Source organism: Augochlora pura, chromosome 7 (genome assembly GCF_028453695.1).
Source record: "Augochlora pura isolate Apur16 chromosome 7, APUR_v2.2.1, whole genome shotgun sequence".
Classification (NCBI taxonomy): domain Eukaryota; kingdom Metazoa; phylum Arthropoda; class Insecta; order Hymenoptera; family Halictidae; genus Augochlora; species Augochlora pura.
In genome coordinates, this window is record NC_135778.1 from 909,368 (window position 1) to 936,890 (window position 27,523).

Sequence of the window (27,523 nt, forward strand, 5' to 3'; positions counted from 1 at the left end):
TTCTGTAGTAAATTCGCGTGCGACGAAAATCTTTTCGCAGGTTCACAAAAATATACGGTAAAGAATGTGCGCGACGATTCTTTTTATGCTTTGATAGGTATGTACAACCTCGATATTATTAATCAAAATCACAGGTGTCAGTTTTTCATTAGGCCCACAGTTTAATTTTTAATGTATGTATCGCTTTAGGTATACTAACCATTAGCATCAGGTATCCATCTAGACATATCAATATGCTGAAAAGTAATACTTGTCCGAGCACAACTAACGTGAACACGTCTTCTACTTTCTCGCAATAGGCGATTAGCGACTGATGCTGTTTAATGCAATCTTTAAAAATCATATAAAAATTGTCTGTGTAACCGTCTGGCACCGGTCTTGATATTCCGCTAAATTTTTCCATCTTGCACCCTCTTTGTATGCTTACAATTCTGTACTGGAGTATTCGGAACTGCGTGGCCACGTGAAAATTTGCGATGCACATGAAATTGTCCACGCAAAGGTAGCCAATACCGTACGCGACCAAAACGAAAATCTGTCAACACGAGAAAGCAATATACATTCTATGAATCAATATCTACGAATCATGTAATAAATTATAACGATTAAACGATCGACACATATTATTTTTCCAATATTAATCGTTTGTTATACCTGCGACAAAAATGTCACTTCATAAATGTATGGCTTCATAACAAAGTCGGTATGTAAGTTGAATGGAAGCGTTCGAGCCGACATATTGTTTCCAAAGTATCCTAAAAAATTGCGAAACATCTTCATATTATTTTTGTAATGTTTAACAACCCGTATAAACTGCAAGGTGCTACAGAATATAAATGTAAAACGATCTAAATATTGCCTGTTTTTTTTTCGTTGAAATAGCAAAACTTCGATAGTTGTGTAAAATTCGACTTCAAAATCGAGGGACTCAGCACATGCAGTGTAAGAAATATGTCCATGCAGATAGCATAACAAAGTATTACATATCTATTCATTTTGAAAATGCCGTACCATGATCACATTTATATAATACGGTATACAATTTTTACCATAAAAATACTTCGTAAATTGAACTGAATAAATCGGTATTAATGGAAATAAAAATAAAATTGAAACGTATATATATATTCACTTCAACTACTCGTCTTCGTTCATTTAATCCTAATTAAATGAGGATCTTTATAATAGAGTCTTCAAACAATGCAACCAACGACGCTCGTATTTAGGTATCGTGCTTACAACTATTGAAGTTCTCCTGTAACAAAATCATAATTGTCACTACTTTCGTCGTCAACAATTATTAGTGAACGCCATTGGGATATCGCGCACAGACAATTTTGAATACTTTCAGTCGATCATCTTACCAACGAAGGATTCAATCGTATAGCTCAAAGCCGTTCCCTGAGCAAAGAAATTAAAGAAACAGATGAACAATATGCTCATTTTTCTGCACTCGTCTAAATATATTCTCTCGTGTGGATCGTAATTCAGGTGCCAGAAATTGTTCTCCGAGTACGTGAGCAACTCGCAAAACTTCGTTCTTTTTAAGTACAACGTAAATATCTTACATAAGACTAGGATTACTGTCACAACATTGCACAGCGCGAAAATAGTATCCTAGAATCGCAAAATCACAGAATTCTTACACCTCGGATATACATTATGAAACAAACACACATCAAGAATTCCGTTAAAAATATTACTACTCACATATCTACATTTCTACACACTTCTAGTCATTACATCTGTGGTTACAAGGAAGAACGCTGCATATTACATAATTTTATTTTCAAAATACTGTCGCTTTGTGTCCTGATTTTATTAATTCTTCGTATTAGTTGTGCGTTAAATTAATATTATTTCTTCGACCTTCTTGACTTTGTTTCTACGATTTTTCCTCCAATAAATACGTGAATTCTGTATTCCACAGCTCGATTAATACATGAACTGAAATTTTATTAAATTGTGACATACAACGTTTTTACTTACAGTCACAGATAGATCTCTTCTAGCAAGACAAGAATATTAATGAAATGTTTATCCTTATTATTTTTTTTATTATAATTTCAAAAATCAGATTTCTCTAATTTATTTGGTACACTTCTAACCGGACTGCGGATCTTTATGCTAATTAAAAATTTAATTCTTGTCTGAATGTTATTAATAAGTTGGAAACAATGCCAATATTCACAGTTACAATGATTGTGTCGTATTCTATTGTAATAATCGCTTAGAAGAAAATTTAATGTAGATTTACAGTGTGTTTAAAATTTGTTAAATACATAAATATTCATGGGAAGAGAACGGAATATTATTCAGATTTAAAAGATTGGAGTAATATGAATGCTTAACAGATCATTAATACTAATCTTCATCACTGTTTCGACTCGATTTACTCACCATTATTATAAACGTATAAAATCATTGGAAAATATTTATGACAGTATATCACTTACTTCGAACGAATCATCCCAAGCATAGTACAGCTCTCTCAATTCAGTGTAGGCACCGAGAACCATAAATGTCATCGAGAAGATGAACGCGTTCCACCGTTGGCGTTGCTCTTCGGGGCTCGTCGCCGACCAAATTCCGGTCAGCTTTAAATAAAAGGAAGTCACAAACAGAGAGAAGTCATTGGTCTCCTCCGCGCGCATGATGGATTTCAAATGCTTAGGTTCGGATAGACTTTGAACTTCGCGCGAGAATTACAAAGCGGCTCAACAAGGAAGCGAAGGTCAAGTGGCTTCGCGTAACTCGATACTTTGATGTGCTTCAACACCCTGTGGTTAGCGATCGCGTGCCTTTGGGTAACCTCCGGACTACTTGTTAACGTCTTATAATTTTCCCATGCGATAATGCCGCTGCAAAAAGTGGCCGATAGTTGATGCTTGAGAGTGCAAAATCAGTGTAATGCTCGATCGATGCATTTTGCATCGTTCTGGGAATATGAGCGTTTACCGGAGGAGACTGTCTGTCATGGAGTCTTCTTTGATTCTAAGATGAGCCCCCACTGTACCTTGTACTCAAGAGTCCGTTAGCTATTGCTAAGATAATGCACTAGTGATCTAGCACTTTGTAAGACGATAGCGATTGGCGAGTGAGAAAGACTCTTAACAGTGAGAATAGTCGCTGGTCAAGACGAGTCGGTCGAGTTGAAGTTTTCTGGTGTTCTTTACAATCGAGTGAAAATGTAGTTTGTTTGCGAAGTTTTCGCGTGGAAAGAAGTGTTTTCGTTGCTCAAGAATTCAGAAAAATTTTGTGCGATAAAAAAAACGTTCCATTTTTGAGGCTAATTTCAAATTTGTTGAAATAATACAGTCCTTTGAGATTTCCGATTTTTTTATTGAAAATCGGTTGTACTTAGACGTTTTAATTTCAGAAACTATTGTTCGTATCTAGATGTAATATGTTTAATTTTCTTTTAGGAGGATCCAACTTTACGATTTTTTGAACAAAATTGAAAATTGTAAAGAAATTCTTATATTTTAAATAAGGGCTCGAGTTCACGTTCTTAGAAATTCGAAGAAAATACTATGATATTTTTTGGATATTTCTATTCCAGTAGAATGGCGCGACGCGTATTAAAGTCACGGTAAATCGCCAAAGTGCTCCTAGTCGCAGGTATATGGACCGCACGTTCCGAATTGCGCGAACCGAATTGAAAACTCATCACCTGTACAACCTGTTGTAAGATCTTCCTTATTTTTTGAAGGTTCTAACGAATTGCAGCCGGTTACTTCGGTTCTTTTCAGATTGTATTAGGAGACCGTGGCACAGTGAATATTGGGGCAGAGATTTTGTTGAATATTTACTTAAAAAATTAAAATTTATAATACAAAGTTATATACTAAATTGATTGATCAGTACGTAGATAATTATATTCATTAAATTATGATAATACTGTTATTTATTAAACAAATAAAGTAATAAAGAGTTAACACCAACGATCGATGGTTGTCAGAATATTAATTTCTGTGGTAATCGCGACATCTCTTAATTTATTTGTGTACCGGATTCTTGATTTGAATGTTTTCCGTTCAGGACATGTGCGCGTGCCTAACGGCTACATTGTATGTTCCATATGCTCGTCCTTCTTGTTGTACGGAACAAGCTACCGAATTGTAAACACGTGCCTATAAAGAATATATTATATAAGCAAGTAAGGTATGTTTTTCACAATGCAGATATATTATTTAACCAACCCTGCAACAATAATTTTCTAGATACTGGAATTCAAATAAATAAGTTATTTATTTTCCATTTAATTCGAAATCTTTATCTGCGTGTCCATAATTTCTATAAATATTAATATTTTTGGTAATAATAATGTCAAATATCTTAAAAATAATTAAATTAATCGATGAATGATAAACGTGTTGTTCGGAGCAAACCGATTGTGAGTTGTATTTGAGAACAGACGAAAAATGCGTGAACAAAGTGTGCAGTGACCTTAAGGTTAAGTCTAACTAACCTAAAACCTCTATATTTCTTAACTAAAGTTTGTTAATTTCAAAAAGTATAATTAAATGTGGTAATTCTGCAGTTGAATGATTTTGTCTATTTCTTTTAGTTTTTTTTTCAGAAAGGCTACATTTTAACATTAAAAAGATAAATAGGTAGGGGGAATTTGAAAAATGAATGTGCTTTTACTATCTTTTTAAACAAAAAAAAAACAACAAAAGTTATAATAAGAAACTGAATACGTGGACCGATCCCGATGATTTTTAAGTATGTTATAGAGGACGAGATTCAGACTAAGTTTTATTTGAATAATAATCGTTGTTCGATATTAGATTTTGAAATATTTGCAGAAATAGTTGATACTATTACGGTAACTCCGCCTATACGTGTGTCGCAAAAGGCGTTGAGTCGGCAACGGATCGACGCTCGTCTACTATTTCTATAAACATATCATGATAGCCGACAGACGAAAATATGGGTATAGATATGACGGATATAAGAAGTGATTAAATTTAACTAATTTCAATGATATACAAATTTGACTATGCGTAGCGTCGCACTCACTCACTTTGTTCGACAAGTTAATAAGCTAACCCTAACTCAAACCTGTTAATTAACCCTTATCCGACATCAGATATTCAAGACTAATGTATAATGTCGCGTCAGAGGTGACTTACGACCGTTAAGGGTTAAAATACAATGCTGCGATTAGGTTTGAGTTAGTTTGTTAATACGTCGCTGTGCGAAAGACCGCTTGCAGTCCATAGCAGGTGCTACAGTATGCCAGGAATTGCCGGACTATAGTGGGTCATCGTAAAAGTGAAGTGAAATACGAATAAGCAAATTTCGATGTAGTTATAGCACTCGCTTTATGTAAATATCTCCGAAGAAATTGCCGAGCAGCAATTATTGTTCAAATAAAATTTGTCAGAATCTCATCCTCTATAGCATATCCTGAAATCGTCGGGATCAGTCCACACATTTGTCAAACTTCCCCAAACTACAGATGGGGTCATACTGAAAATCGTCCAATAGCATATTTTAGGTTTGTAGGTTATTTTTTATAAACAAGTAACTGTCGTAACCTGAAATATTCTGCATACATTATTTAAAGATGTCATGTACAAAATAATATACAGTTTCCTATAAAAACGAATAAAAATTAATGTAATGTAATAGCAAAATTAAAAAGAAGCTTTTTAATCATTGTCCAGTATATTGGTCCCTCTGTCATATAAAACAAATTCAAGTCATTTAGTATAGTTGCAAAAAAGCTATTGCGTTTTAAAAGGTGTGCGAATACTTCTTTCGCCCACTGTAAATGAGAAGAACAATTTTATTTGTATGATGTCCTAATGCTACGGATTAGTAGTGGATTGTGACGAGATCCTGCGCCCATGTCGAGAGTTGTATAGCAGTATGCACCGTTTAGTCTACTTGCTAGTAGGGGGAAGCAGGTACCTGACATTACGTGTTTGTCAGGTCTCGACTGTTTGTAGACCCGGTATACGACGTCGGCAGTTCTAAATTGTCGGCTGCTCGAGTATTACAAGCTTTCAGGTCTAGACCCAACCTGATCTCATTCACACTCAATCCAACTTGATGTTGGGTACCTGCTCACTTTTGACTTCATTGCATTTCAGATCCTGCATTTATCTCTTCAGTGTCCCAGTTTTCCATAGTTACTCCATTTTTTACGAAACCTCTTTACCCTATAAAAATTTTCTTCGTTTCTTTTTTACCTTTTTTTTTATTTTTTTTTTTTATCTTTTTTAGCTACCTCTGAGGCAACTTGAAGATGAATCATTTTTTGATGAATGGCACAGGTGCCAGTTTTAATGGTATTTGCGAGGGTACCATAACAGTTTTGCATATTGCTGCTAGGTATGGTAATTTGAAGATGATTGAATTTCTGGTGAATACACAACGTGTCGATATTGAAGGTAGAAACGGTGATGGCATGACAGTTTTGCACACGGCTGCTATCTCTGGACACTTCGAGATAGTTAAATTTCTGATAAATGAACGCTATGCCAATGTACATGCGAGAGACAATAATGGCATGACGGTTTTGCACTCGGCTGTTACCTCTGGCAACTTGGAAATGGTTGAATATCTGATAGATGAAAAAGGGATCGATTTAAATGCTACAAACCAAAATGGCGTGACAGTTTTGCACACCGCTGCTAACGCTCGTCGGTGGGAGATAGTTAAATTTCTGATAATTGAAAAAGGGGCCAATTTTAATGTTAAAGACAAGCATGGCAAAACAATTTTGCACTTAGCTGCCGGCTCTAGTCAGTTGGAGATAGTTAAATTTCTGATAAACGAAAAAGGGGTCGATTTTAATATAAAAGACAATGACGGAATGACAGTTCTGCACATGGCTGCCATTGCGAATAACATAGAAATAATTAAATTTTTGATAAATGATAAAGATGCCGATTTTCATGTTAAAGACAATAATGGCTTGACAGTGTTGCACACGGCTGCTACCTATGGCAACTTGTACACAATACAATTTTTAGTGAATGAAAAGGAGGCCGATTTTGAAACCAAAGACGACGGTGGAATGACAGTTTTACACACAGCTGCTATTTGTGGCTACTTTGACATAGTTAAATATCTGATAAACGAAGAAGATGCCAATTTTAATGCTAGAGACAATAACGGAATGACGGTTTTACACTCGGCTGCAACCTCTGGTAACTTGGACATGGTTAAATTTCTGATAGATGAAAAAGAGGTCGATTTTGAAACAAGAGACTATGACGACCTGACGGTATTGCACACGGCCGCCAACTCTGAACAGTGGGAGATAGTTAAATATCTGATAAGTGAAAAAGGTGTCGACATTAATATTCGTAACAATAACGGTATGACAGTTTTGCACGCGGTTGCTGCCGCTGGTAACGTTGACTTGGTGAAATTTCTGGTGAACGAGAAAGAGGCTGATTACGAAGCTAGAGACAGCGATGGACATACAGCACTGCTCACGGCTGCTAATTCTGATCAGTGGGAGACAGTTAAATTTCTGCTAAATGAAAAAGGAGCTGATATTACTGTTAAAAACAATAACGGCCTAACAGTTTTGCATGCGGCTGCTACCTCTGGTAACTTGGACATAATTAAATTTCTGGTAAACGAAAAAGGTGTCGATTTTAATGTTAAAGACAATAACGGCCTCACGGTTTTACACACGGCTGCTACTATCCATGGTAACTTGGACATGGTTAAATTTCTGATAAACGAAAAAAATGCCGATTTTAATGCTAAAGACAACAGCGGCATGACAGTTTTGCATGTGGCTGCCGATTCCGGTAACTTGGAAATAGTTAAATTTCTGATAAATGAAAAGGGGGCCGATTTTAATGCTAAAGACAATTATGGCAGCACGGTTTTGCACGTGGCCGCAGTTTCTGGTCAGTTGGAGGTAGTTAAATTTCTGTTAAATGAGAATAGGCCGATTTTAATGCTAAAGAGGTCGAAGGCCTGACATTTTTTAATGCGGCTGCCAATTCTAGTATCTCGGAGATGGTTCAATTTCTGATAAATGAAAAGTGGCCGATTTTAAATCTAAAGGCAATTATGACAGAGCAGTTTTGTACAGTGGCTGCTGCTTCTGGTTAGTTGGAGATAGGTTAAATTTCTGATGAACGAAGAAAAGACTGACTTAAATGTTACAAAGAATTTTGGCTTGACAATTTTGCACTCGACTACTGAAATTGGTAACTTGAAGATAGTTCAATTTCTGACGAATAAGGTAAAGTTCGATTTTAATGCCAAGGACAATAATCGTAGACAAGTTTTGCACATGGCTGTACTTGGTCACGTGTTTGAATTTCTGAAGAAATAGAAACTATCGGCTCTCAGGAGAAGCTTTAGCATCGTTAGCTATCCCCGGGGGTGAGCCATACGATGCGGTATGAGAAGGAACAAGAATCAGGCAAACAAAATGTTGTGAAGGTAGAAAAGTAGCTTACTATGAAGTAAGTGAACGTGAATCTTTTTAATAAGTCTGTAATTATAATAAATCAATAATTGTTTTGAGCGTTATATGGTATACAGAGTGTATCTTTCAGAATAACCATCGTTTCTAAGATATCTTGAAAAATCTACCAAAGAAGCGTTTTGTCTAGAAATTAAATATTTTTAAGTAATATTGGCTTTTTTAAATTGACTTCACAATGTTCTGGCTGATTAGAATACTTCAATTTACTATTCTATTATCTTTAAATGACTTTAAATTTAGAAACTTAAGTACGATGTTGAACAGTTTTGTTAGTTTATTATAAATATGTAATTTGACATATGTAACATGAATGTGCGAAAATAATGAAATTCTGAAGCCGGTTGCCGCAAACTTGTATCATTAAAGCAAGGATAAATATGATAAAATTTGTTTTGAAATATCAATGTTGCGATTATATGTTGTTTAAAATAAAAAGATTTTTATAATTTGTACAGTTGTTATACTTGCTTTAATAGAATTTAAAATAATATGAATTCACGTCAATATTTCGAAGAATGAGAATTGTAGGAGACAACGTTCTGATGATATGCAATTGACATTAATAACAAGGGAATCATCTTCAAACATCTTGCGAAAATCAAATTAAGATTTTTAAATGGAAGCTTGCATTTATATGTGTAAAAACAGAAATACGGAACATTTAAATTTCTCCGTTCGTATGAAGCATAAAGAAATGTTTTAAAAATTATCTTGGTTTTGATATATGTTATCAATATTTTCAAAATTTTATCTGTGATTGCTTTTTACCTGTCTACCCTCCTTTAACACGTTAAAAAATTAAATAATAATGTTAAGTTTATAATATTGGCCGGCATCAACATATTAAGGGTCTAGGGTAGCCTCGTGACACTTTACGGTTTCAGCAGATCGGTATCTGCTGTACAGGTTTCGTTACAAGAATGGTATTATGTATCTAGGGTTGGTAAACGCGAGATGGAGCCACCGGCGTTTTGTATTAGGAATAAAAAGGAAATTCAATTCAAGTATGTACAAAAACTACTTATTTCCGACAAAAATGGTGGACAAAAGATTTACCGTAAATAAATATATTACAGTAAGTTGGAAAAGTAGTTGAAATTTCGAAATACTTTTCTTTTCGAAATATTTACGCGATGCGACTATATTCATACTCGTATAAAAATACTTTGTGAAATTTATTCAACTCTTATGGTAATTAATCATTTTTTACACATTTTCATCTGTTCTTTTCTACGTAATGGCTATTAAACAGATTCTCCTATAACATCGGTTAAAATTTTTCTACTCTGATTATATTATAATTAATGTTTTTCCGATAACTCTTCAACTACAGCAAATGCGTGTATAGTAATGATGTTGTCTCTTGCAACAAAATTATCAAACTGATAACCAGGTTTTCCAAGTCGGTAATTGACTACAATAATCTATGATCATGAAGTTACATTCTATGCATATTTGAATTTCCCTCTTATCGCCATTTTTCGGAGATTATAAAACGGTAGTGCCATTGGAAAATCATACATAACCTATGCGTGGTCGTGCAACAGTTTGTTATCAGTTGGTACTATTGAATTCAAAAATTTAGTGCTTCCGCGTCTGTTGACAGTTATGTACACCATTGTTGTTAACATCTCAAAAGTGTTCTCAAGATTTATAGAAAATAAAAGTTTTGAAGTTTCTGACACAGAAGCAAGATATTTCGCGAAAAGTCGTTAATCGTTATATATTAATTGATTAATCGAAATGACGGTGGACTTTGTGATTCCCATAAACAAAGATGAACTTTTGCAATCGAGTGGGAACGGCCAGTTTTTCGTTGAATCCATCATTCCAATTGGGATAATTCCACAAGCTTTAGATGGTATTACAGAATACTATTTTCTATTACATATCGATACAAATAGCGAGCTATGTTTAAAGAAATTCATAATAAACTTAAAACATTTTTGCAGAATCAAGAACAGCGCTTCAAGAAGATGGAATCAATTTTATTTTAAAACATTTTGATACATTTTTTTCTATAATGGTTCACGGTAACAAAGTTGACTTAAATCTTGTATTGAAAGGTTTTACTAGAATTCAAAAAGGTAAAGAAGATTATTTCATATTGTATATACAAATTCTTATGAATTTCTATTAATTTTAAACATTGATTTATGTAGCCATTGAAATGTTAGTTCATGACATGGAAAGTGTACTCGAGAACACAGATCAATTACAAGAAGAAGATAGAATAAAATTTTTGAATATTACTAAAATGCTAGTATATTTATTTTCTTGGTTTATTTGTTACATAAATGATGAAATCGGTAAAGCAGTAGTTGACAAACTACCAAGGTTTAATAAGGTTTGTTATTTCCACGATTTGATTTTATTGTAGAAATAAATTATTTAATATTGTTCATTTAGAAAAAGAAATTGACAAGGACTGACATGGAAGAAGAATGGGATACCAGTAAAGAAAAGGCATTAGAATATATTTTCAGATTATTACATTTACCATTGCATAGGCTCTGGAAGCCTCCTATTGTTGAGGATACATTTGTCATGTAATTACGCTGTATCTTATTGAGTATTAGTTATTATGCGTAAACAATAAATTAATACAAACCTTATTTTATATTGCAGATTACTCACTAAAGTGTGCTATAAAATTTTGGAACAATGTACTGAAGCAAAGCAGAACAATATAAGACAAACAATTTTTGAAGTAAGTATTCCTTATTCTTTAAATTGAGGTATTATTAAAACTTGTTTATCTCTTTAAAAGATTTTAGGAATTTCAATTAAAAGATACAATCATGGCATAAACTGCATAGTAAGAATTATACAGGTACGTACTGAATAATCTTTAATATACTATATATTCGATAATTAGAAACTGATTTAAAAACAAATTAAATCTGTATGATATTGTTTTAGATGGTTAAATTTTATAACACATTAGCAGGATACATGGGCATTGGTGTTGTTCATATGATTACTGAATGTGGTTGTAATGGCTTAATGAAAGAAATAATGAAGGAAATTGATCAATCTGAAACATCTGAAAATGATAGTCGAAATATTTCTAAATTTCTTGAAACTATCGCAATTACTAAACCGGACGTAGTGATTCCATTTCTTGATGAAGTAATGGATTATCTAGCTAGTGAGGTAAATATCTTTATGGTAATCAGATTAAAAATGTATATCTACGATTTCATATTCCTTATTACTTCTCACAGCATTACACTATGAGAAATTGTACAATTACTGTTTTGGGAGCTGTTATACAAAAAGCACTGACCGGAGATGATCTTAATGAAGAGCAAAAATCTTTACGTGATGAATGTCTTAATAATTTACAAGACCACATTCAAGATTGTAATGCTTACGTAAGATCAAAGGTATTACAAACTTGGCAACATTTATGTTGTGAACGAGCTATTCCATTAGCAAGGCAAGGGAAACTTTTAGCTGTCACAGCATTACGATTAGAAGATAAAAGTGCGAATGTACGAAGGCAAGCATTGCAATTACTACGTGCATTGCTTCAAGCCAATCCTTTTGCTGCTAAGGTAAGCAAAAGTAATATTTTCCTAATCTTACTTTCTTTTTATTAGATAAAATTACTAAATAAAGAAAATGTTTATAGTTAAACAAAGATGAAATTGCTAAATCGTTGGAAAAGGAAGAAATAAATTTAAGAAGAAAGCAAACCGAATGCGTTAGTAAGAGTAGTCGTGGTGATAGCCAAAGATTAGATTTGTGGACCACTTTAATTCCAGAAATAAGACAAGCATTGAAGGATGTTATTAGTGAAAGGAAACGAGACAGTAACAATCAAAGTATAAGTCTATATCTTTTTCATTATAATTAGACTCAGAGTATAACGTTATTTTACAAATTTAGAGGATGAAGATGACACGGATAATGACAACGGAACTGAAGATGAAGAAAATATTAATCCTGATGCAGAATTTGAACGGGTTCGACAATTTATGTTAAAAGAAAAAATTTTGGAAGCAGTGAAATTATTGTGGAAAATTTGTACTAAGTTGAAACAACATTCACAACTAGAAAATCTAACTTCCGAAGCAAAAGAAGAATTTCTATTCTTGCTGTTACTAAAAACGTTTATGGAATCAGAAAATAAAGAAAATAGTAGAATTGAGACTACAGATGATACACAATCAATAGATAAAAGTAAAGAAAAAGAAGAACTAGAAGTGCAAAAACGAGTTGTACACTATTTGAAAGTATGCGCCTCAAATTTTTCAGTTTTAATAAAAAAAAAAAGCTCTTCTATTATCTCCTTGCTAAAAGACTTTTATTTTTAGAATTGTCTGGAATTTGCAACTGAATTAGAAATTGCTATTCCTATGACAGAAAAACTACTTTATTCGACAACGGCTGGTGATGCCGTGGAAGCGTGTGCGTTGCTTGGAACTGCATGTCAGTTTGGCATAGCTGGAGCTGCTGCCGCTATACGTGATGCTTTGTTCCAAATATTTCACCGTGACCAGTCAGTACGCAATAATTTAGCTGACATATATAAACTGATATATTTGAAAAACGACGAAACAAAGAAGTCAAGTCGCCAAATGGCTCTTACGCGCGTCAAAGCTTTAATAGATTTACTGAAATCACTTCAACCTGGTCAAAGTCAAGCTTTAAGTCAACTTATCGTAACGTGGTGTACTAATAAAGAACTGGGTGATGCAGAGTTACAAGTAATATATTTATTTTTACTCATAAGACTACACAGCACAAACAAATTTTTATTTCATACATTCTCATTATATCTTGTCTTTTATTGAATTTAATTCAGGTCTTGTGGGAAAATTTTACAATGAAAACACCAGATACCGACCCTTTGGATAGCAGAGCGTCTTTAATGTTAATAACAATAATAGCTCAAGTTCAGCATGATATTATAGCAGACAATTTAGAAGTATTGATCAAAATAGGTTTGGGACCACGAGCGAAAACGGATCTTCTTTTGGCTAGAGATACATGCAGAGCAATGTTATCGATAAAAAATAAGAGTGACAGTATTGAGAAATCCGTAAATAGGTAATTTCAAGAGAAACATTGTACGAATATTTAAAAAGAGAATGTAAATAATTATTGCAATCCGTAGGTACCCTAATGACCATGAAATGTTTACACAAATTCTTGCATTGCTAGCAGACAACTTTACTAACAAGGAAGAAGATGGATATATATCATTTGCGACAGATGCAATTAACGTCATTTATCATGTAAGTAAATAATTTATTTGGAATATTAACATATCATTATTAAAGTACCGAAATTTTATAAAAAATATTTTGAACTTCTAGTTGGCAAACCAACCTGATCGTTTAATGCAGCAATTCCTAGTAGATATATATAATCGGGAACAATTTGATAGTAACAATTTAACGGAAAAGGCTGTTCCATGTTATATAATGTCTAAATTGATTTATATAATTGGACATATTGCCATCAAACAAATGGTACACCTGGATACATCAGTCTACAAAGAATTAAAGCGACGGGATGCTTTACGAAAATTAAAAAAAGGAAAAAATCCAGATAAAAGGAATGAAATTCGTAATAGCAGCCCTTCTCGTAAATCAACTAATACTAGTCCAACTAGTGCAAGACAGCAAATTCGTCTTAGAGAGGCATTATTTTTTTCTTATTATTTACATCATTCATATTACTACTTTTAGTTAAAAACCAATTTATTTTCTGGCTTTCACATTTAGACAAGTGCAATTATGGAAGATAACGGAGAAGAAGCTGTTGAGGGTGCCATAGATGATGCGGATGCGGAGCTTATAAATGATATTCTTGAAAATCACATTGTAACAGGAGATGGATTACTAGCACAATTTGTGTACGTATAGTGCATACTTTTTATTATATGAACATTTGCATAAAAAATTTATTTTGCAGTCCACTGGTATTGGATGTATGTCAAAATCCCGATAAATACAATACCGAAGATTTACAAGCAGCTGGGGCCCTTGCCCTTACTAAGATGATGACCGTGAGTTCTATCCTTTGCGAAGAGTCATTACAACTTTTAATCACAATATTAGAACGTTCGCCGCACCCTACTATTCGCGCGAATGTTCTTATTGGAATAAGCGATCTTGCAACGAGATTTCCTAACTTGATAGAACCGTGGATGAAACATATATATGGCAGGTAATTTTCGATTTAAAATATTCCATTATCTATAAATTAATATATAATAATTTTTCAGACTGCGAGACGAAAATATAGAAGTGCGTAGTACTTGCGTTCGTGTCGTATCGAGTCTTATAATGAGAGACATGATACGTGTAAGAGGTCAAATATCAGAATTAGCCCTCTGTATAATTGATAACGATACTCAAATTCGTCAGGATACGAGACAGTTTTTCAAAGATTTTTCACAGAAACCTAATGCTTTATATAATGTAGTGCCGGATATATTGTCTCGATTATCTGATTTAGAATTAGATCTAGACGAATGTGACTTCCAAGAAATTATGAAGTTTGTATCATTATTCAAAATTGATAAATAATTATGTGACTATCTAGTATAATATCCTTTTTCAATTGCAGATACTTACTAGCTTTGTTACAAAAAGAGAAACATATTGATTCAATAATTGATAAAATTTGCGCTAGATTCAAATTAGCTACTACAAAACGACAATGGCGGGACTTTTCGTATTGTCTTTCCCTTTTACCATTTAGTCCAAAGAGTAAGTAAGCCATGATTGTCATTGAAATAACAGCTGTATATAACACTATCTTTTTCTAACATCTGTTAGGTATACGACATCTTACTGAAAGTTTACCTTTGCTGAAAGAAAAGATTCATAATAAGCAAGTTTTAAATGCCGTACAAACTATAATAGAGCAGACAAAGAAAAAGCCAAATATGAAAACACCTTGCATAGAATTGGAGGAAAAACTGAAAGAGCTGCTCAAGGGTACAGAGAATACAGAGAATGCACAGCAAGATGACGCCGAAATAATGCCACCACCTTCAGTATCCAAAGTCAAAAGAAATCCAGGCCAAAAACGGGCTAAGACTGGTAGCGATGAAGAAAATGATGCAATTAGTGATTCTGCTACAGTTACAAAGGGTATGCCTTTCCTTAGACACGAATTTTATTTAACTTGAAAATTTCAAATTACTATTCTTTATAAACTACACATTATTGTACTAAAAACTTACTAAAGTTTTTTGTACTAAATACAAATCCGAAAATTTTCAATATTTGTATTTAGTCAACTGAAATGTATAAGAATGATGAGTTGTTTATTAATGCATAGAACGTATTGGACCAATTCATTTTAATTATATCTATCTATCCTCATTTTCATATCAGCCAGAGCAAGAGTAAGAAAATCGGCAGCCCAAAGACTTACTCCGTCACCTGTAAGCGTTCCACGCCGAACCTCGGCACGTTTATCTCAATCGACAACAGAACGTTAAAATTACATTTGAATTACAACTAATTTACTTTATGTTCTTATAAATGCTGTTAAAAAAAACGGAATTATAGCTGTTTATGTAAAGCTCAAATCATAGAAATATTTATTTTTATGAAAATTATGAACATTTAATGTAATATTTTTAATATTGTAGATAATATAAATATATATATATATTGTATAACATTTTTACATAGTATACTCCTGTAAATTACGAAACATGCATGGACACCTAAAAAGACGAGTGAAGCTATCGCAACGCCATTGTTTCACCGCAACGCTAACTCAACGAACAGAAATTCAGAATTTGTACTTTAATTCCCAAAATGAATAAGTCTGTAGATATACAAATTTGAGAAAATTAGTCGCCGGTGTAACTGATTTCGCTCATGGTTGTGCTTTCTTGTTCACTCTCCACTCTCTTCCTTTGTCTAAAACTGTAAGGGTGGCATTGTATAGTTGTGGGGCGTGAACCAATCAGAGAAAAGCAGTTCTTGTACCATGCCTCAATTTCCGAGTCTCTTGCACCTAGCATGGCGCAATATGGCGAGTCGCTACTATTCTGATTATGTATTGTATAGTCACGAACTCGGAGCCAAGTTACCAAAAGTTCATCACACCACTGTCGACGGCGCTAGGATAGAATTTCTTCAAATTAAACGCATTGGCTGTTAAATTCATAACAAATTCGAGATAAATTGCTCACTGAGTAATCTAGTTCGTTTTTTGCCAATATGTAGTTGCTGATTTCTGCATGAAAGATGTATATTTCTAAAACATAACAAAGTCAATAAAATTTTGGAAAAGTCTTGAATGTGGTAAATTTAGAGCAATCGTGACAAAGTTGCAAAATCCTGCAATGAATTTGAAATGTTGTATGTACATAGTTTCTCCAACCCGTCTATTTCCTACATGCACAACGCTAACGCGAATAACCGAAATTGAATACACTTTTTTCGAATAAAAGAATGTACCTACAAGATATCTTTACTGAGTTATATGACGGTTCCTATGCAATCTTGAGCCCGTATTTCTGAGCTCCTTCTCGCAACGTGGCATGAGTAGCTTTTATAATATCCGCTAAATATTTATTTTCTTCTGTCGCCATTCGAACTGTGAATTGGCATTGTTCTGGTGTAGAATATTCGGATAAGAAGAACGAATCTCGTTCTGTTCTGAATTTCAAGAAAAATTCAAATACCGACACATAAATGTCGAAAATCTTTACTGTGATAACCTAATATGTACTCGTCTCTCGGCGTTCTGACAAATAATAGCATTGATCTCCATGACCAAAACAATGGCTGGTTCCGCGCTAAGACGTTTAATGGCAGAGTACAAACGTGAGAATCCGATTTTCGATTAAACGCATATGTAACTTTCTTGTTTCTACATTTGTTCGATTTAGGAAAATAATGTAACAGGTAAATCGCATAATTTGCAGAACTAACCTTAAACCCAACTGAAGGCATTATTGCTGGTCCGATTAACGAGGAAAATTTTTTCGAGTGGGAAGCTTTAATCACGTAAGCAATTATTTTATAAATTTTTTATACATTCTACAGATATAACATTTGTTATTCTGTTATTTTCTTAAAATACAGGGTACCCTTACATTTCTGCCAAACCGTACGAAAAAATGTAAAGAGATTATTTTTATTATTTTTACGTGGATTACCACGATGTAGATGAAAGATTTTGCTTTTACCATTATTCGAGGGCCGCTGTTGATTTTCAAAAATGGAATGTTTTACTTTTGTTTTTGTATGATGAACCAGCGAAAATCTATAAACTTAAAATGTTATTATCAAATGACTTTGATTTAATGCAAGCTTATAATGCAGAAGATGTTATCCAAACATTTATGTACATGTGAAAAATTACATTTGTAATTGAAAGATTTGTAGCAAAGAAGAGGATACTCTAACTAAATACTTTCTATAGATCTATAGATCTTTTATTCCTTTTTCATATTTATTTACAGGGGACCAGAAGGAACATGCTTCGAGGGTGGTGTGTTCCCAGCAAAGTTAATATTTCCTCCGGACTATCCTCTAAGTCCACCAAAAATGCAATTTACCTGTGAAATGTTTCATCCGAACAGTAAGCCTACTCATTGTAAGACTATGATCCGAAAGAAACTTCAGAAAACTTATGATAATTCAATTTCAGTCTACACAGATGGCAGAGTCTGTATAAGCATATTACATGCACCAGGTGATGATCCAATGGGTTATGAAAGCAGCGCAGAAAGATGGAGTCCAGTTCAAAGTGTTGAGAAAATATTGCTAAGTGTAGTAAGTATGTTAGCCGAGCCAAACGATGAGAGTGGAGCAAATGTTGATGCTGCAAAAATGTGGAGGGAGGACCGTAAGGAATTCGAAAGAATTGCTCAAAAACTAGTTAGGAAAAGTCTTGGTATCCCACCTTGAATCAAGATGTTCATTTTTTAAGTGAAAACAGAACTGTAATTTAAAAATTCACACAAGTCAATGCACTGTATGTGTTATGTTTAGAGGTAATATAATTTTATCGAAATTCTTAAAAAGATATATGTTGTTATTAATTTGAAAGAAAGATGGCTGGCTAATAATCTCAAAAAATGTATTTTATTTTCAACATTGCAGTACAAACATGGGTAATCAAATACATATGCATTTGTTTATAAGTAGAGTATATCGTTTACCATAATATATTAATTGAAACAAGATATTTCTTCTTGTGCTCACGAGCATAAGATAATCGCAATAATTGTGCAAAACATTGGAATTGCAATTATGGAAACGATACTGAGTGATCATTGTCCAACAATTTATCATTCAATTATTTTACTAGAATGTTGAAAAATACATTGTTACATTTGCGAAGAGTCACATTATTTTTAAGAGGAGAAAAATGAAACTGGAGTAATATTGTAAATGAACATGTTGCAGGTATTTATGGGATGTGATAGGGTTTATATACTTAAAAAGAAAAATATGATGAAATTAGGTTTATTATTATGAATTGTATGAAGCTCTATTATTAATAAAAAGAAACTTATGAAGGAATAATAGAATATTTGTGTATCATGAATTCCACGTTTTCTCGAATTTAAAACTTTGAATACTTTACTCAGGTTTCATTTTTTTGTTTAATGTACATTACAACTTAAAGTTCCACTGAAGAATTGTTATGCATTCTTGAAAGCATCCTTTCTATTATCTTAAGTATTTACAAAATTAAATGTTTTTATAATAGGTTTCTGATTATCATGCATCCCTCACTCTAATAATCATCGAACTTGGTGATAAACTATATTAGACTAGAATAAATAAATTATACAACTCGATCCTGTAACTACAAGAAATAATCTTTAACAATTACTCAAATATAGCTACAAACAGCCTGCACGTTCCTTTAGAATTTGTTTCTTACGGTCTACAAGAATAATATCCAGACCCACAAAAAAGATAACAAAAATAAATACGAGTGTTCAGAAGTAAATTGATATTTATTAGTAAACAATACTGAAGTCCAACTTAAAATGCAATGTTTATGACTAGCACTTGTCAATTATATATAACAAACAATAATAAAGATCGATGTACCAATATGTTATAGACAAAGTACAACATTGTACCTGTGTCTTCTTCGTCATAGTACAGTTCTCTCGTTTATTTCACCTCTTTATTTACTTCAATCAAATTGAATATTAAAAAAACAAGTGTACAAATAACTTCATACAAACGAAATCTAAAAAATATTAATTGCACAAGTACTTCTAAAGGATTCCAAACGTTCAAGTGCCTACAGGACAATGCTGTACAGTGAATACAGTTCTAAACTTTGGTATACAATAAAGAAATTATTCCTCTATGCCAAGTTCATCTTTTGCAAGAGATCGATTACGATTGCGCGTGTCTAATTAAATATATGAACCATACATTTTCACAACCTGATACAAAGGTGTTCTATTTAGAAGAATACTTACACTTTAAAAAATTTCTTTATACCCCTGATCGTCACTGGCTTCTTTCCCACCGCATGGAAAATGTACAGTTTAATTAGAAGCTTTTATGCATTAACAATAATATCACATTTCTCGTAGAAGAAGTGTACATTGAATTCAACACTTTTGCTATGCTCTCACGTACGGAGAGCATTATAAAAATACAAAACTATTCGATGACACACTTCTTTGCACACAATTATGCAAAAAGAAAAGAAACAAGGAGAAACATTTTTTCCCTTTCTTTTTTTTTTTCTTAAACGTATCGTTTTACTCAAAGACGCTTGGCATAGAATCCTCATAGTGTTTTGTTTTCTCTCTTTCCTTTTTTTTTTAACGTTAACGTTTAATTATAGCAAGATGTAATTTAAATAAAGCATCGACGCTTCCCGATAAACGCTAAATTTCCTCACAAGAATACGGTATGTGCAACTTATATTAAATGTAAAATACATTTGTTATAAAATGGTACTAATTCTGTTCTATATACCTCCCTCTGCGGCTGAGGTATCGTGGTGCCTTTAACCGTTAATTATATGCACATGCTTCACATTATGTTTAGATTCATCCTTAGACTTAGATCTTGTCAGACGATCCATTAATTAGTTAATCGTATTGCAAAATCTACCACGTGAATATTGAGTATAAAATTTGTTACTTTTTTTGTTATTATTTTATTTTTCTGTAGTACTGTAAAAGTTCACGGAAAGGAAAGGGGTGCGAACGAAATAAAGAAAACATTGCTCTGAGCAAGAATGTGTACCGTGGTTTTCGCTATTCCGTCATTTCATGAAGCTGCACGGGACCAAGCAACAGAACAATGAAAAACGGATTTGGAAAACGTATAGCAGTAGTTCTGTACATGTTTTGTATTAATAACGTTTCCTACCGCCTCCCCATGAGAAATCCAACATTTTGTGGCGAGCTCTGTTTTTGCAATATTAACAACAAATACAAAATTGCTCAAACTAGTGTCTCCAAAGAAAGATTGTATGTTTTTTCAGGAAAGCAATTTTTAATTGCAATGATTCACATCTAGGAGTGAAAACTGAAGTAAAATAAAGAGTACATGATGGCAATTTAGAAGCACAAGCTAATTTTACAAAAAAAGGCCAAGTAAATTTAATGTTTAGTTGCATCAATTACACTTTGAGAGTGCTACCCATGTTTTTGGTTTTCATTCAAATTGTGAAGTTGTATTGAAGAAACACTATTCATTCAGATTTTTATGAGTTTTTGGTACGGTCACAAGCTATAAATTTAGTACGGCAATAGAAGCTCAACCTCAGTGAGAACTTAGTAATTCAATTGTACTGATAAAAGTAGATATTAATTAACCCTCAACCGACTTTTACGAGCAAATTTGACGAGGGTTAAATTAAATTAACGACAATATAACTAAATCCGATTTAGTGCATTGCACGACGTTGAATTCTTGTTTGTGGCTATCTGAATACGTAAAGCACGCAGAACCGTACATGACTAAAGTCTGCTTCTCCAATAAAGCAACAGACCAATAAAGAAAAAATGGACTGTAGTGGATGCAACAAACCTGGTGCGGTCCCTACTATCACAGAATGGATCAGTACTGGCAAATGGATGGAGGGTAAGAGTGAGGTACGGTTCTCTGGGTTGAGACAGAAATGGCAAGAGTATCAGAACAGCAGTGGTATCTAACTTTAGCCCTGAATTGATTTTCGTCTTATTTTGAACCATAGAATTTGTTCAATCCCATTTGTACCATGACTTACGACCCACCCTGTACATATATTCGGTTGTTTCATTTATTTCGTATAATTATACGTGATCTTTTGAACTAAAATGTCTCGTTCGTTTAAACTCCACAATACTAGCAAAATTCATTCTCGCCCTGCGTGCAACATTCTGGTCAATTAAAAGAAGAACCGCAAAACCATAGACGATATATATATCAGTAATTGATTTGATATTCCAAACTTAAAGTCAATCTATTTACACGGAAATGTATCTACGCTCAGAAAAGCTACAAGATAAAAGAAACGAAAACGAATAAATTGGCGAGAAAGTACGATCGATGCTTGGATGAAGATACTTATACACAGCATTAATGATTCCATTAGTTCGTTGAATATTTCTTCTAAGTTAATCAGTCTGTGGCAGCTACGTCTAAACTTAAAAACGTGACACGACAATTGGATGAATCAATTCGTATTGAAAACTTTTCTACGGTTAACAGACACAATAACTGATGTTTTTTTTGCTTTATATACGCCAGAATATATCTTAATGTAAATGTTAGCCTACTGCCTTTCCGCCATAATTGCTTGTATGTGCATCAATGTTCAAAAACGATTCATCGACTTCGCGTTGATTCGCCCCAATGAAATTCGAACGTTGAATGCAGGATATAGACTGACTATATTCATATTCCCTTTTGTTTAGTTATATTAAAACGCATGTTTCAGAGTCTTATAGTGATTAATGTAAAGATTTGCCGAGCGAACTTGAATATCCTGAGCCAATGAAAAGTGTTGGGCAGAACCGAAGAAAGATTATACACCGATGGTGATATCTCTAGAGCGAAGGGGGTGATGCAAAGTTCACCTACAGTCTCTATAGACTTCCGAGTTCGCTTAGTAAACCCGTTACACCGTAATTGAATGATCTCCGGCGAACAGACGATTCGTTAGAGTATTTAATGGAAGCGAATGCATTCACCATTTCGACACCTGATTTCAAATAGCAATGTTAGGGTATATGGCACTCAAGAAGGAGTTACTTGATCGCTGCATCAATATATACGAATATTACATACATGTTCGTCGCGTTATAGAATCGCAAGATTACTTTAAAATGAGAGACAGGAACTGAAATCGAATGTTAGAAGTCGAATTCCATCAGAATTCGTTGAAACGACTACCGTTGAAAGCAACAATGGAGAAAGGAGGTAATTTTATATTTGTGCATTTTTTAATAAAATCGCACGAACGCGAATTTTCGAATTGAAAAATGACAATTTTCATTTCACATCGTCCTAGACCTCTCAGCTTCCCTTTTTTTTTCTAGCACTTTTACGTCGTTTATAGTCCTACGTACGAGCTGCGTGGAACGGATTATCCTTCTTCTCAATAAGATGACTTCTATTGTGTGTCTTCACAAAATTGAAATTCAATACGAATGTACACGAAGAACCGGCTATGTAGAATGTTTTGTTACGATACTACACTCAACAGAGTCATATGTGAAAATGAGCACGGTGTGTAAAATCTTATCGCAGTAACACTTTGAGAGATTCGGATGTTTCGAATCCGTTACTGCACTTAAAACCATAAGATACTTAAAAAGGCGTTCGACAAATATTTTACAACATACAACGAAACATTACACGCTTGTACCTCACGATAGGCCCTGCGGAGTAAAACAAATCTTTTCTAATTCACCGGTGGAAGAGCTGACAGGGGATTCGGCCCTGTCGTCCTGCTCGGCTAACTGTTCGCTATAATAATGCGGCGTGCTCAGATAGTCGATCAGCCGTCGTGGCAGAGGTAGAGTCGGAATTAGATCCCTGCGCACCATCTTCAGTATAACAAACCTGCATGTGTGCTGCAGACTTTGAACCTGCTTGAATCTTGACACCGGATGCAGAAGTTGCACGCGCATTGGTCCTAACACTGGCCGCCGGTGCAGAAAAAATAGGTATCGTCCGCTGCGCGAATGTTCCACCGCATTTTCAATGAAGTCGACGATCGTATGGGATTTGAATTTTGTACAGCTGCCAAAGCTGAAGTTACCTGTGCGTGCAGAATTAAAATTATAACATAAATGTGCCAAAATTATTCTTTGTACTTCTGTAAAGCATACTTTAAGAAGGTAGAAAGTAATTGGCAGTGAGGAACTTACCCTGGTCATGCTCTATTCTCACGTGTCGCACGCAGCTGTTAAGTCTAAACGATAGAGAGAAAATATAATGGTCGTCGCTACTGTCGCGCACTATGAATGACCCATCTGGTTCATTGGACAGTATCTTCTCTGCAGCTTCGCCGGATATTGGGCCCCAATACCATCCATACTGTTTCAAATATAATAAGTTATTTCCGGATCTTAATTGTAACAAGATCTGGTCAGAATTTGGACAACCTTCAGAATAATAGCCACTGATAACATATTTGGTTCTAAGAAAAACGCATTCGTCCAAGTCATGACCATTTCTTGGAATTATCTGTATTACTATTGTACGAGTATTTTATAAAAACTGATGTCTATCTACAGCGTGTCCACCTAGCTGGGAATTTTATACAGTTACGACTCTGTAAAAATATGAATGACGTACATCTTTAACTTTCTCGATACTCGCTGCAAAATCCATACTAGTATCTTCGGTGGGTTCATCATCAAGTTTCGGTACGGGCACCGGCATCTGTGGTACGGAAGTCGGACTCTCGCAGGGTTTTGACACCATGGTTGTCAGTGCATCCTCTGCCTGTTCTACGCTACCCACGTGACCGTTGCTTTTTGGTAATGGCGGCAGAGCTCGCTTAAAAAAGGGTAGCTTCTGTGCCGAAGAGTCTACCTCCGAGGTAGTGTTATTGTTATTAGCGTGTTGGTCTGAGTCAACGCCTTCCTCCTCTTCCACAATTTCACCCTGTACAATGCTGTTCCGCTTCTCTACAAAGTGGTCCGGTGAACCTAATCGCCTGAATCTGAAGATATTGCACAGTGTTTGCTTCAGGTTCAATGAGAAGTTTCGCTGGCTCTTCTTGATCTTCTCCCGTTCGGAGTCGACCTTCTCCTTGTGAGACTCCTCTTTTACCTTTTTATGTTTAATACTAACGAACGTGTTCTTTTTATGCTTCTTAACGTTACCATTATTATTATTATTGTTATTATTATTATTATTATTGTTATTGTGAATCAGTCCATTGCTATTTTTGTTTGAGATTGGAATATCCGTCGACGAGTCTGTATGCGGGTTGCTATATCTATTGTTATTATTTACACTAATACCTTTTGGCATTGCAAGGTGTATAGGCGTGTGACTGATCGGTGCTTTGTTATCGCGTTTCAGTTTATTTTCACTAGAATCACTAGAGCTCGAGTACAGTGTCTGCAAGTACTGGCGCACTTCGTGTAGAGTCATGTGAATTGGCTCGCCGATGTTATGCATATGGCCGTTAGACGTTCGGGTGCCATGCCGGCCGGACGTCCCAGGGACACTGTGGCGTTTCCCGTTCCCACTCTCGTTGCAACAAACATCGGACAACAGTCTCTGGGACTTGATAACGTGGGTGATAGCGCGGGGTTTGCCGCAGTAATGCCGCGCCTGCTGTATGTGAGCTTCCAATTCGCTCTGAGAACTAGCGGACACGTTCCTTCTCCTTTTGCGATGGTGCCTATGCCGCTTGGGCCTCTGCGGGGTCCTAAGATCATGCAGAGGCCTGACCACATCTATGGGAACAGTGTAAATGTCCGAGTCGAAGGGCACGTTGTACATGTCACTGATCTCACTGGTCGTTAAGACGTCATGCGACATGGCGGATGTTATGAAGCTGCTGTCGTCTGCCTTGTGGCTCAATCCTGAGGTATTTATAGAATTATGAGAACTGGACAAGCGAGAAGAAGCCAAAGAACATCGCGAGTTTGGACGATTTAGCGTGTTGTATGGAGTTATTAGCGTGGTGGCACCTTGACATGACGAGGGAGTCAGCAGATCTGTCGCCCAGAAACGTTTAGGGTTGTGCACGTTTCGCGTTACCACCGGTATGCGAGTCGTCGCAGGAGCTATTCTACCTTCCGGCCACGATATTCTGCAAGATATTATCAGAGCTTCTTCGATCACCGATTGAACTAGACTATCGGCGTAATCGTCTATTAACTGTGGAACTTTTTGTCGCATTAGTCGTGCATAACTAAGGATCGGTGCAGACGAAGATTCTGAATTCGGCGGGGAGGGGCTGTCCTGGAACTCCGGTGGCGGTTTAATCGCCACATCGACCACTTCCACTTCGAGTTTACCATCGGTGTCTGGCCATCCTGGTCCTTTTTTCAACGTATTAAAATTTTCACCGCACATGCCATCTGAATAGTCAAACGAATCTTGGGACAAAGATTTGCTCTCTATGTCGCTCTCTTGCATCTAAAGTAAAACATAAACATAATTTATTTTGTTAAAGAAAATATTTTCAGTCCATAAATATTGGGAACAAGTTTTACCTCGATCGCAAGATGCGCTCTTACAGAATCGCTAGAAATGGACCCTCCAATTCCACTGCTACCAAGATCACTGAGAGGTCCAGTAGCGCTTAGCGAACATGACGGTGGAGAGTCCATCTCAATGCTTGCGGATATATTTGTCTCGCAAACTGTTTATAGCAGCCAAAACTTCTGGAAGTTCCACATTGTCCCCTATAAAGTTGTTATAACTCTTGTAGTACTCATTATCCTTTTTAATCGGCAGAAAAGTCTTACCTGAAAATAAGAATTACAGACAATAAGCAAATGCGTCATGATCTCCATGTTTGCATACATGCTTGTACTTTTCACATGGTCCATTCCGAATATGAAACTGTGAACACATAAAAAGAGCACATCTATTAAAGTAGCCTTGGTGAATGAAATTAAAGAAAGAAATTTTCCTCTATTGACTTAAATCGGGACTACAATTAAAACATCTTCCTCTGTACAGAATTTGTCAGGTAGGTCGAGCCTCGAAAATTTAACCCTCGCGTGAGAAAGGCTGGGTCATTAGTGACCCGTCTCCCAACTCAAGTTTTCGAGGCAATAACGTTTTCAACTCTTGCTTACAAACAGCAAGTGCCTGTACGTTTTACATTTTTTAAAAGTTGTTCCTTTGCCGAAGAAAATAATTAAAATAAGGAACTGATTACGATATAAATTTTTCAATGAAAAAAATTATGCAAACCTCTATCCTTCAAGGGTTAACCTCCGATTATTAATCGCGTGACATTACTTATTTCGAGGAACCAGGCATTGCGGAAGATAAGATAGATCGCGGAGATATAAGATATTCTTGGGAGAAGTATTTGCCATTGTCAAGAGATACATGACATAAAGTCAATATGTCTTGGGATCGCTGCACAATTGAAATGTAGACACACGTTGGACGTACGAGGAACGTATATCCGTCTGTCCACCGGTGGTGATTCACTTTTGTATCGTCTCCGACGAGAAATATACGAAATATCTTATGATTTTGATCTAAAGTGCACGCCGTGTACGGAGCGCTTCAACGTCCCGGCAAGGTTGATGTTTGCATTGCGGATAGTATAGCATCGGACTACGTTTGACATTTCCGCGAGTAGAAGAATTGGATTTTACGTACGTTGTCTGCTAGGTTACTCGCAACTCGGTCGTGTTCACGTAATTCCCGTGGACGTAGCGGCTAGTCGAGAAACGGCTCATCGTTGACACATTACGACCGTGCAACCGAAGCAAATCGATATTTAAAAGACAGAAACGCGGATACCTCACGTTACGGTTGACTCCATGTCAGTCCCGTTCCCACATTCCGTCTGTCACGCCGTGGAAGAATTTCATTCGAGTACTTTCTGGGGATCGACGATGCGTTTCAGGAAAGGAGAAACTGCAGCCACCAA

The 27,523-nt window shown here is 35.1% G+C and overlaps 4 protein-coding genes across 6 annotated transcripts in view; 2 read left to right on the plus strand and 2 right to left on the minus strand.

Moving 5' to 3' along the window:
* LOC144472568 (odorant receptor 13a-like) overlaps nucleotides 1-2,685 on the minus strand; it is a 4,007-nt gene extending 1,322 nt beyond the window's left edge. Inside the window, exons 1-4 of the mRNA XM_078185778.1 lie at nucleotides 2,457-2,685; nucleotides 1,365-1,617; nucleotides 655-755; nucleotides 200-535 (exon numbers count right to left, since the gene is read on the minus strand). Coding sequence (XP_078041904.1) covers nucleotides 200-535; nucleotides 655-755; nucleotides 1,365-1,617; nucleotides 2,457-2,654 — 888 coding nt within the window. The 5' untranslated portion in view covers nucleotides 2,655-2,685. The remainder of the gene's footprint in view (nucleotides 1-199; nucleotides 536-654; nucleotides 756-1,364; nucleotides 1,618-2,456) is intronic.
* The window catches only part of Cap-d2 (CAP-D2 condensin subunit), a 22,037-nt gene extending 5,913 nt beyond the window's left edge, over nucleotides 1-16,124 (plus strand). Inside the window, exons 6-25 of the mRNA XM_078185768.1 lie at nucleotides 10,251-10,334; nucleotides 10,426-10,560; nucleotides 10,636-10,820; nucleotides 10,883-11,022; nucleotides 11,102-11,183; nucleotides 11,244-11,306; nucleotides 11,396-11,629; nucleotides 11,701-12,033; nucleotides 12,111-12,303; nucleotides 12,368-12,714; nucleotides 12,796-13,188; nucleotides 13,287-13,531; nucleotides 13,599-13,719; nucleotides 13,801-14,127; nucleotides 14,212-14,342; nucleotides 14,402-14,656; nucleotides 14,715-14,987; nucleotides 15,059-15,201; nucleotides 15,271-15,588; nucleotides 15,835-16,124. Coding sequence (XP_078041894.1) covers nucleotides 10,251-10,334; nucleotides 10,426-10,560; nucleotides 10,636-10,820; nucleotides 10,883-11,022; nucleotides 11,102-11,183; nucleotides 11,244-11,306; nucleotides 11,396-11,629; nucleotides 11,701-12,033; nucleotides 12,111-12,303; nucleotides 12,368-12,714; nucleotides 12,796-13,188; nucleotides 13,287-13,531; nucleotides 13,599-13,719; nucleotides 13,801-14,127; nucleotides 14,212-14,342; nucleotides 14,402-14,656; nucleotides 14,715-14,987; nucleotides 15,059-15,201; nucleotides 15,271-15,588; nucleotides 15,835-15,941 — 4,109 coding nt within the window. The 3' untranslated portion in view covers nucleotides 15,942-16,124. The remainder of the gene's footprint in view (nucleotides 1-10,250; nucleotides 10,335-10,425; nucleotides 10,561-10,635; nucleotides 10,821-10,882; nucleotides 11,023-11,101; nucleotides 11,184-11,243; nucleotides 11,307-11,395; nucleotides 11,630-11,700; nucleotides 12,034-12,110; nucleotides 12,304-12,367; nucleotides 12,715-12,795; nucleotides 13,189-13,286; nucleotides 13,532-13,598; nucleotides 13,720-13,800; nucleotides 14,128-14,211; nucleotides 14,343-14,401; nucleotides 14,657-14,714; nucleotides 14,988-15,058; nucleotides 15,202-15,270; nucleotides 15,589-15,834) is intronic.
* An 845-nt stretch (nucleotides 16,125-16,969) lies between these two features.
* LOC144472570 (ubiquitin-conjugating enzyme E2 G2) lies at nucleotides 16,970-18,985 on the plus strand. Its single transcript, XM_078185780.1, has 4 exons — nucleotides 16,970-17,283; nucleotides 17,385-17,466; nucleotides 17,925-18,043; nucleotides 18,113-18,985. Exons 1-4 carry the CDS (start codon nucleotides 17,229-17,231, stop codon nucleotides 18,370-18,372), a joined length of 516 nt encoding a protein of 171 aa, XP_078041906.1. The 5' UTR covers nucleotides 16,970-17,228; the 3' UTR covers nucleotides 18,373-18,985.
* Nucleotides 18,986-19,414: 429 nt separating this feature from the next.
* LOC144472565 (uncharacterized) lies at nucleotides 19,415-27,426 on the minus strand. Of its 3 annotated transcripts, none has more exons than XM_078185769.1 (6): nucleotides 27,250-27,426; nucleotides 26,376-26,472; nucleotides 26,121-26,312; nucleotides 24,241-26,043; nucleotides 23,811-23,979; nucleotides 19,415-23,701 (listed from the first exon to the last, which is right to left on the minus strand). In XM_078185769.1, exons 3-6 carry the CDS (start codon nucleotides 26,235-26,237, stop codon nucleotides 23,307-23,309), a joined length of 2,484 nt encoding a protein of 827 aa, XP_078041895.1. In that variant the 5' UTR covers nucleotides 26,238-26,312; nucleotides 26,376-26,472; nucleotides 27,250-27,426; the 3' UTR covers nucleotides 19,415-23,306. The 3 variants fall into 3 exon arrangements, with proteins under 3 accessions (XP_078041895.1, XP_078041897.1, XP_078041896.1); XM_078185771.1 differs by lacking the exon at nucleotides 27,250-27,426 and adding an exon at nucleotides 27,037-27,224; XM_078185770.1 differs by lacking the exon at nucleotides 27,250-27,426 and adding an exon at nucleotides 26,830-27,018.
* Between the last annotated feature and the right edge of the window lie 97 nt (nucleotides 27,427-27,523).

Coding starts and splice junctions, on each gene's coding strand:
- LOC144472570 (XM_078185780.1), top strand. CDS start 17,229: ATGACCAAAACAATGGCTGGTTCCGCGCTAAGACGTTTAATGGCAGAG. Junction 17,284..17,384: donor TTTAATGGCAGAGTACAAAC/GTGAGAATCCGA, acceptor CATAATTTGCAG/AACTAACCTTAAACCCAACT. Junction 17,467..17,924: donor GAGTGGGAAGCTTTAATCAC/GTAAGCAATTAT, acceptor ATTTATTTACAG/GGGACCAGAAGGAACATGCT.
- LOC144472565 (XM_078185769.1), bottom strand. CDS start 26,237: ATGGACTCTCCACCGTCATGTTCGCTAAGCGCTACTGGACCTCTCAGT. Junction 26,044..26,120: donor GAGCGCATCTTGCGATCGAG/GTAAAACTTGTT, acceptor GTTTTACTTTAG/ATGCAAGAGAGCGACATAGA. Junction 23,702..23,810: donor GAGAATAGAGCATGACCAGG/GTAAGTTCCTCA, acceptor CTGCACGCACAG/GTAACTTCAGCTTTGGCAGC.